This window comes from Topomyia yanbarensis, chromosome 2, assembly GCF_030247195.1.
Source record: "Topomyia yanbarensis strain Yona2022 chromosome 2, ASM3024719v1, whole genome shotgun sequence".
In the NCBI taxonomy this organism is placed as follows: domain Eukaryota; kingdom Metazoa; phylum Arthropoda; class Insecta; order Diptera; family Culicidae; genus Topomyia; species Topomyia yanbarensis.
Window position 1 is genome coordinate 304,379,397 of NC_080671.1, and position 10,345 is coordinate 304,389,741.

Genomic DNA, 10,345 nt, shown 5'->3' on the forward strand with positions numbered 1-10,345 from the left:
GCAATTAACGGAGGCATATAGACCCTATTTGCTGGCACATAAACCTAATGTGTGTAATTACAAGAAATATTAATCTTACATTCACATTTCATAACTATTAGGCACATAAAACCCCATTCTATAACAATATGCACATATCACTTATGTGTGTATATACATAGTTTATACAGTTGAAACATAGAAGCTATGTGTGCGCGTGATAAAAATAGCATTTCTTCTTAATATGAATTTTAAGCGGTTTGAAGCAAATAGAATTAACGTTTGGGTTTTTTTCAGTGTATGTTCCCTTTCACTTTCCCTCAAAAATTAACGGTTCATATATACACCAAACAACAAAACGGAAAAAAAATTTTATCGGCCCTTTTTTTTAATGAAAAAGACTATACTTAAAAAGGGAACAAAAACATCGCAACACCAAGAAAGGTATCAAAATAAACGTCACATAATCATTTGCTGTAAACAAAAGGGCTCACCCGCACGCGCTATAAGCTAACGACTCGCCGAAAACGGATTATGGGAGAGGGCACAAACTCAGTGCGATGTTTCAAAAGGGACCAAAACATTTATCTACAAAAAACGTTCAAAATACATTTTTTTTTAAATCTGGTATGTTATTCGGAAAAAATGTTTAATTTAACACGGCATTGAGTTGTTTGGTCCTTAAATCAAGCTCCTGTTCATAAATGGGAATATAAAGTACGAGGTAATTTTTCAGTCGCCATTTTCTCAACATGGGCATATTGTATATAATGCATTATGAAATGTTGACGTCGAAATCACCGATCAATTTGTTGTTATTTGGTTATGAAAATGAAGGAAAACCATCATTTTATAAGATGATGAGTAAACATCTTGCGAAAAGGATGTAAAACATAATGTTTTTTAATATTATTCGCAGAACGCAACATCATTTCCCGTTCCTCCAAAGTTAAGCTAAACCTTCATGAGATGGTGTAAATTCATAAAACTCTCCAGATCACGCGAGGAAAGAATATATCCGGTTAATAGGAAAGTGTCAGCTTTGTATTAGCCTTCTCCCTGATAGTCTTCAATGAATCTCCTACGTAGTCCAAAATATGAAGGAGTTTGACATTGGTACTGATTGGGTCTCGGTTTCGGGCTGGAACTTTATTTATGGAACGATTTTTTATAACCACAATAATATCCCGATTACATTTCGAAGAAATGTATGAGTGAAATAGTTGCAAATGGCTGTAATTTCAGAATAATTGCAAATAAAACTAAATTTCTTACTCGTTTCATTCATATTTTAGCAGTGGTAAGCTTTTTCCGAGAAAAATATGAAGTTTTTGTTGTAAGCTACGACCAAATACAAATATTTTTTTTTAATTATTTTGTACTTGCTACGATTCATTTGCGGGTGAAAAAAAGCAAACTGTATCAGTTTGCCAGTTCATGAGCTGAATCGTATAGGCAAATACAAATTTGTATTTGGTATAGGTGTCGCATGAATAATTTTGGTTTTGCCGCAAAGCTGAGCAAGCTGAGTTTGGCAGCTCGTGTGCGTGAAGTTCATGTAAACAAATGGATGATGGAAAATGAATAATTTTAAACGTGCTGTTTTCAACGGTTTTTTCATAAATATATGAAATTGTTAGTTTAAATCAAAACAAAAATCATCAAACGAGCTAATTTGCTGAAGAAACGAGTAAAAAATGTCATAGAACATGTTTATTTTGCGTCCTCAACATGACGCATTATTGTGAAGCAAAAAACAAACAAGTTTTCAAAATGATAAAAAGTATTGAAAATTCACCTTTTCGCCCAAAATTTTATTTACAGATTAAAAAGCAATATGTATCCAACTTATGGTAAAAATTTCTCCCAATACAATTAGTTTGTTATGGAGAAATGTTTTTTCGTTGGCCATATTTATACCGCCAGGAGCTATCAATGTATATGGAACAAAATGAAAAATATACTGATGAGCAGGTTATCTGCTGTTTTGAACCACGCAGACGGATATCTTTAACCACGGAGAGGATATCACAGTAATGGCGAATAAGATTTTAGCACTATATACTTGCATATAATATGCTTGAAAGAAACACGGGTGGGTTTTGAGCAGTTAAATCAGTTAAAAATCACAGCAGAATAAAAGAGACGGGAATAGAAAGTATGTTATTGCACAGTTCATACCAAATCGAACGGGATAGTTTGAAAGTGTAATGAATCAAAAGTGTGATCAAAAGTGCAACTCCTTTGACCTGACAGATTTTTAACAATGAAAAGTGTCAAAAACAGACTTCTTCTTACTTTTACTAGCTGCTAGGTTTGCATGGCTGCCAGTCTCGCGGTTTTTATAATATATTTGATCGAAAAATATTTTTTTGTCGATTTCGTATCATTTCATTTGGCAACCGTGGAAAAACTGTGATAGCGAAGTGCATCAAAAATCCTGAGTGCATATAAGGAGAGTGACGACACTGTCAAAATTGGAACAATTATTATTTGTCAGTGTCATTCCAAACGAGTCAAATTCATGTATTTTGACAGGTCGTTTGTTCGTTCGGAATATCACTGACGGATAATCATGACAGTTGTCTTCACTCTCCTTACATACACTCTGCAAAAATCCTACTTTCAAAGCAATATAGTACTTGACAATCTGTAACTGTTTAATGCTGATTTCGTTTTTAGAATCGAGTCGCTCTGAGCTGTCACTTTTGTATGGGTTTTGTAAATATTAGAGCGAACCTAGGGCGACTCTGATCTAAAACTGAAAGCAGCATAAGTGTGTTCAACGGTTTGTTTTCCTCCACCTGTCATAGATGGAGAAAAACAAACCGAAAATAACTTCGGTCGGATTATTTTCATGATGGAATATGACCAACCGGAATTGTACGTCCCCCGAATGAGTTTTACAGCGCCGTACACACTAAGCCAGCCAAAAGTTGTTCGGTAATTTCTTTTGACGACTACCACAGTAAAGTGATATTTTTACGGAGCTTTCAGCAAATTATTTAAAAAATTGCGGTAAAGTTTTCATTTTTTAACGATTTTCAGTAATTTTTCGAATAATTTGCTCAAACCCGCAATATTTTTCACTGAATTTATCAGCACTTTTGTTTTTTTCGGTATATAAACATTATCCAGTAAAAAACTGACTGATTGTTCGGCAAAATTGTACCAACATTACCGAACCTCGTCAAAAGCTTACAAAACAGGTACAGCAAATCATCTGTCAAATCGAGGAAACTACTGACTGACCAGTATTTTTTGACGTTTGGATAGAACGGATTGCGGAGAGTTCGGTAACCGAATTGTTTTACTGAATTGATTACCGAACGGTTTGCTGTTCAAAAACCCAGTAAAATTTTACTGTACCCAATAATTTAAATTAAGTGTGTAGATCATTTCAACACCATTGTAAATCTTTACGAGAGCTAATTCAAAATTTTAAATTGGCTGACAGTTTTATATATGACAGCTGGAAGAAAACAAATCCTTAAGTACACACAGACTTTTATTTATGCATCGATAGCATACTTTTCTATCTGCATCTCGTTTCTTCTGCTGTAAATTTTATGCATTGGACATATTCGGTCTATCCACTCATTGAATGCTTATTAGAAATTCATGCATAAAAATCACAACAGAAGGAAAGAGACGGGAATAGAAAGTATGCTAACTACGCATATTTTTGTTTTTCAGTGTAGTGTGAGTGAAATCATTTGCATAGAAACTCTATAAACAATAACTCTGCTTTTTTTTTTGTTTTACAGTTTAGTAAAGCGTGCAGCCAAATTTAATGATTTCTCTCCGCGTGTCTTTATTCAAACATTGTCTTAGGTTGTGGTTTGACAACCCAGAGATGCCAGATTTGCAGACAAGTCTGCAAATTGGCAGACTTTTAATTTAAGCTGCAGATTTTTTCGATGACGCAGATATTTGCAGATTTTTTAGTTTGGTTGCAGATATTTGCAGATTTCTTAGTTTGGTTGCAGATATTTGCAGCTTTTTGAATATAAAGGCTTTTGGTTACACTAGCTTTCCTGACATTTTTTGTTCTTCGCAGACTTTTAAAATTATTATCGCAGACATTTGAAAAAAGTACCTGGCATCTCTGACAACCAGATTAGCTCCTGTCAGTCCGCCTAACTATCAACATACAGTCTATAATCGACTATTCGCATGTTGCATTGATTATCACGAAAATAGGATAAGAAAACTATGAATAGAAACTCAACATAAATCAAAACCAAATGCCGGTGTTACCTACCACAAATAAGTAATAAAATTATAAATCAACGCAAAAAGATTACATAATCCAGTGCTGCTCCAGTAATGGGAAGCGGTAAATCTAAGGTAAGTGGTACTGTACTAACACAAGTATGTATCATCTGCAGTATTTATGTCGTATTAATATGTATGGATCTAATGATATCAGTTTAGAAACGGAGTTAGTGTACTACTTGATAACTCGAATCCAAAATTGTAATCAACGGCGCTATTCTCACAGTCACGTCACTCAGTGACTTGAAGGAAATTTTCTTCTAGTCACTAGGTGATGTGACAGAATAGGGCCCAAAGTTTTGAAAATTTGCGATTTTATTGAATACGATAACCCGCTAGTACAATTTTGTCTTAGTTGAAAAAATAACTAAATTATACCGTCTTATGTTGAAATATAGGAGCCGTCAGCAGCTGGCCAGAAAGGCAACATCGACTTCACACAGTTTAAGGCCAGAGTCGATCGCATCAATATTACGGGACTTAGTAGAACCCACGATGACTATGTGCAGCGGGCTATCAGGAGTTTATTCAAGGCGACAAATTTTCAGGATGTCATCATAGAAACTACAAAGTTGGTAATGTAGTCAATCTATCAGCAGTAATATAAACTGCTATTCTTTTAGCGCCAAGGATAACCTTATGCAGTTAGGCATTTTCAAAAATATGAAGATTAACATTGATGTTAGCAAAGGAAATGGTGCTACAAACAATGGATACGAAATAACGTTTCAGGGCGATGAGCTTTCCCGCTTAACTGGCAGTATTGGGACTGAGCTTGGTCAAAACGATGGAGCGGCTACAGCGGGTATAACCTCCACCTCTACTTTTCGATTTTCAAATAATGCTGAAAAAATATCCTCTAACAGAACTGACATCGCCAAACATGCTCGGCCGAGGAGAACGTTTAAGTTTAAATTATAGCTACAGCTACGTGAAAAGTAGTGTACTTAATCTTCGATTAACAAAACCATACTACCACACCGTCGTTGGTGAATATAGTCCCGAGTGAGTAAACATGATTATCCAGTTTTGCAGGACATTTGTCAAATTTTTGTAAAAGGTTTTTTGACTAGAAAAGAAAACAACCATAGCTAAATACGCTAATCATCCAATTTCAGGACATCGGTATCGATTTTCAAGCACTCGTCACCCACGCCTTGGTCCAGGTTCCGCACTGACGAAACTGGTGTCATGCTAGATTTTTCTTTTACGTTGCCTTTTGGATTAAGCAACAGTTTGCAGTATGAAGTTGGAATGAAGGAAATGTTCGCCATGGATAAACTGACGCCGTTTTTTATACGGGAGCACTGCGGGCCTAGACTGGCAGCCATCGTTCGACATATTGGTATTTACGAAGGGCGCGATAGCAATGTATTCCCCACAAATGGTGTTTTTATAAAAACGACGAATGAGTTAATGGGCAGTACACTAACTCAATTCGGTCTGGTGAAAAGCGATGTTCATTGCGAGTTGAATGTGCCACTTTTTGCTGGAATTTCACTGCAAATGTGCGGACGTGTCGGAGTGATTGTGAATGATAAACTTAAGGAGTCAATACCGATCAATCAGTTGTTCTTCCCAGGAGGACCTCAATCACTTCGAGGGTTTGAGATTGCTGGTGCATGTCCTTATCGGGAAGGAGTTGCCGTTGGTTGTCAGGTATAATGAAGTATTTTACTTTAGACCAGATATAATTTATTTGAATGTCATTTACAGTCATATTGGACATCAGGAATGCATCTGTGGAGCCCACTTCCATTCAACAGTTACTTTGGCGGTTTCGGAAACCTATTTAGAACGCATTTATTTTATAACTTCGGAACGTGTAATACTTTCACTACAGGTAATATTTCAAATATAAATATCTAGGGGGGTGAAGAATATTTATGACTTATTTTTTAGACAAATTGCGGAGTGCGGCGGGTGCAGGACTTGCAGTGAGGATAGGTCAAAGAGCACGCATTGAATTTAATTACTGCCAACCCCTTTCTTTCGAATCCGGAGATCGTTATAAACAAGGTTTTCAGTTCGGCATTGGCTATGAATTCATTTAGGTAGATGCAAATAACCGAAAACAGCCTTGGTACCGATAGCTTTTCTCCTCACATATAAAGAAATCGGTCAAATATGTTACAGCGAATAGTCTCATTTCGTAAATCAGTCGACATTGTTTTTTTTGGTAGTTTAAGCAAATTGAACATAGGCTGAGAGAATTTTTTCAAAAATTGCCACTTAAAACGAAATATAGTCTTCTATATACATTTCACTGGTTCGCGATTTAGTATCATTGGTTTTCGTTGTTAACCTGTATCATTTTCTGCCAATCCGATCAGTCTGATACATACATGAACTTTTGATAAAATTTAAATCAGTGTTATTTATTACCACATCCACCAAATTATAATCACATCTTAGTTCGATGAGAAATAAACTATCGCTTGTTAATATGGTTATTGTTAATTTATTCGATGGATAGATGACTTGAAAAGGATGCACAGCGATGGAGCCAGAAGCTGGACAATGTTCGAAAAAATATAGAACGATTTGGATTAGAATTAAGAACAGTTCTAATAATTAGAAAAAAGAAAAAAGGTATGAGATAACACGCTGTGTGTTGACCATCCCAACTTCCAATGGCTGATACCGTTTCACACAAAAAAGCTTGATTCTATGTATTTATTCATGCAAATATCTTAGTTCCAGGATTTGGGCAGGTGTTAGCTCGATTGAATTCCGATGACCCATTTCGTTTACAGGACAAACCATGTTCCGAAGTCACTGTCCTAATAACCAGGCCGGCCTTAATGCAATGTTTATATCAAATGGACTTAACCATTATGAGAAGACTTTCGATTCCCTACAGAAGGTAAGAAATCGACGTTAAGAAGAGACCATTCTTTTTTCATTCAGAATATGCAAAGGGTCAAACATATTTGTAGAAGCACGTCCGTCTTCCAATGATTATTCAAATTAAAGTTTAATTCCGCGTCCAATGGCATTTTGATTCTCAAAAACGGCCGAAAAATACCGAAGGCATTGAATTATTTTGTAACATGCTATGTAAAAAAAGAAACTTCGGCGTAAAAAGCAGTCTTCCCAACTACTCATGCGTCCGCAAATGCGACAGAGAGATCGCAGCAAACAGTTTGTGTTGCATGTTTTTTCCAAGAACAGGAGAGAAATCACAAAAGATGAGAATTTTTTTGAGTGCGACTCCCGGACGGACAGAACATAATACATAGCAAATTGCGTAGAAATTTGATGTACGGTTATATTTTTCGCATCGCATTCGACATAGAGCGCGGTTAATTAATTTCATTAAACTTAGCTGAAGACAACTAATCACGAAAACATCAACGAGAGTCGAAAATACATTTTTTTACCATTTTACAGCTTAGGAGCACAGTGGTTTCCCGCATATTCGACATCTCTCCCGAATTGAACTTTTTTCAAAAATGTTCGTGAAAATTTGATGATTTCCTTTTTCATGATAAAAACCATTAACCATTTCAGTGTAATTTAGATACTTGTAGCAATTGATCACAATGGTTTCATCAGCAATTGATCCAAATGGTTTCATCATATATTGTATGGTTTACTTTGATGAAGAATTGTTTTGTAGAAATGCACGGCATCTCTCCCGAAACTACCCTAAAAGAGAAAAATTTAATGAAAAGTTCACGTGGATATTTCCAATACCCCCACCCCCTTGCCATGGACAAGTGTGGACTTTCTCGTGCCCCTACCCACCTACTGCGAAACAAGATGGGGAAAAGTGCAAGGACTTTGAAGATGTGCACGGAACAGATCCGAATGACTACCCTGTACCAAACAAGCAAATCTGCAAGTCCATAAGCGATGAACCAAACCAGCCGTTTCCAATAGATCTTGAAAAATTATAGTATGCACAGAATGTACGTTCGCCAGGCTACTGTACTGTATACGAAATATGCAATAGAAAAAAATGTCAGAGAAAACCATATCAGAATTAGATAAATCCATTGCCCACACTTTACATTTGTGGAGCACCTTTGAATTCATTCCAGAATGTGTTCCAAAAGGCCATAAGTAAAATGTTACAATCCTGTTTCTGTGCATAGCTATCAGGCAGGGTCATCTTTAACCGATTTTCATGCTTTTGGTGTAAATTCGGTGCACCACCAAGACGAAACGAAATCTATACAAGCAACCAAAAGTTCGGATAATACCCTAAAAATACTCTTTAATGTTCATATTAAGTTCTTAGCGAACATTGAAGCTGTTATTGAGAATTTAGAAACAGATTAAACCACTATTAGAAATTGTACTGTTCATAAAATTATTTAAAATGAAAAACTAAAGCATCCCTTTCTTATATGAACTTTAGATTGATTCAGTAATGTTTGCTTGAATCGCTTAAGAAAAACAAACAACTCATACCCCGCTATCTGAAATCACCCTGCGCAAAATTCCACGAGAACGATCAAAGGAAGATGTAAAATGAAAAAAAATATTTTTTTTGTTTTAATAAAAATAAATATTTATATTTTGTTTGACCCCTCTCCTTCCGAAAAAAATTTCTGCTTGGACATAATTAAAAAAAAAGATTCGTAATGGCCCTACTGGTCGTAAAAATAAACCGGATATGTCGGTAATTACCAATTTGCATAAATACCGCGAATTTTGGCAATTTTTTGTATGAATATCGAACATTTCGGCACTATTTTTTGACGAAAATCTCGACAAGTTTTATTTTTATAAATACTGCAAATCTCGGCAGATGCATATTCGCTGTCAAAATCTAAATACCGAGATTTACGGTATATCAAAAGTTTGCGAAGAGCATTACCGAGCGCTCAGCTGTTCAAATCTCGACCAAAGTTTACAGATGTTCGCTAAAAAAATTAAGTGAGTAGGTATATACTCCATCCATCCATTGGAGAGTCAATACCAACAACTTCCGAAGATGTGATCTATATTCTGCACGCAGAAGAATCAGGCCTTTTTAAAACAACAAAACGTTCAGTAGAATTTCAAACTTGACGAATGACTGTTTCAAACTGAAATGGGCGTTTCTCGAAAGCAAATATTTGGTTTAGTTCAACAAATACTTCTGTTTGCATTTTAAATAGAAACGTTGAAATAAAATAAAATTTGTTAAATCTGTGTTAAAAATCAATAGAATCTTTGTTAGATTTCAACTAAATTTACGTTGTGCTCTTCTTTGGTTAATACTAAAGAGTTTTTTTTTGCTTCTTCGAACCTGTTTGTTAGGTTAATCTTATCATGATTTTGTTGTTCAAAACGACATATTTGTTGAAACTATTGAAAGGCCAACAAATGAATTTGTAAATAATTTCAAGCAACAGTATTGATTAAATCAAACTTGAATCTTGCTTGTCACTATATCAAACGGGAAAATTGTTAATTGAAACCAAAATTTGATTATTCTTACTGATTTACGTGTGGTTGCAGTTGAAAACTGGAAAATCCAACCAGCGACGATCCGATCGTATTTTCTCTGGTTCAAAACAATGGAATCACGTCGGAAGTAGTGCGCTGTACTTCCGACATTATGGATTGGCACTAAACAAGAGGAAAAACGATTGTCGCTGGTTGGATTTTCCAGGTTTCAACTGTAACGATAATATTTTCTGCCGAAGCAGCTGCAGATCGTTTTGCCTGCCTGAGAAGAAAGGACGTAGGTGGGCAAGAGAAATTCTCGGACCAGACCTTTCATCGACAGAATCAGCTGGGATTCTGCCTGGCAAGCTAAGTAGGTGGGAAGGTATCGGCTATGTATACGTAAAATAAAAGGCACATCCGAAAAATGGAATGACCGGAAAACCTGAAGTAAACAACATATACTGCGCAGACTACTCGTTGGACTTATCCCGATATTACATCGAAACAACCGAACTTGCAATTCGAGGAGCGCTGGGTTCGCCCTACAGCCGAGCACATTCTGATCACCTGTCCCATTCACGATGAAATTCGAAAAACGTACGATATACCCAGATCCATGCATGAGACGTTGAGGTACGACGAAATTCGAGAAACATCATTAATTTGCTTTCGATAGCATTTAAACTACAACGACTTTTAACCA

The 10,345-nt window shown here is 35.9% G+C and overlaps 1 protein-coding gene across 1 annotated transcript; it reads left to right on the forward strand.

Moving 5' to 3' along the window:
* The first annotated feature begins 4,080 nt into the window (after positions 1-4,080).
* On the forward strand, positions 4,081-6,702 carry LOC131683442 (SAM50-like protein CG7639). Its single transcript, XM_058965435.1, has 7 exons — positions 4,081-4,329; positions 4,656-4,828; positions 4,881-5,062; positions 5,124-5,262; positions 5,376-5,916; positions 5,974-6,100; positions 6,160-6,702. Exons 1-7 carry the CDS (start codon positions 4,309-4,311, stop codon positions 6,309-6,311), a joined length of 1,335 nt encoding a protein of 444 aa, XP_058821418.1. The 5' UTR covers positions 4,081-4,308; the 3' UTR covers positions 6,312-6,702.
* Positions 6,703-10,345: the final 3,643 nt, after the last annotated feature.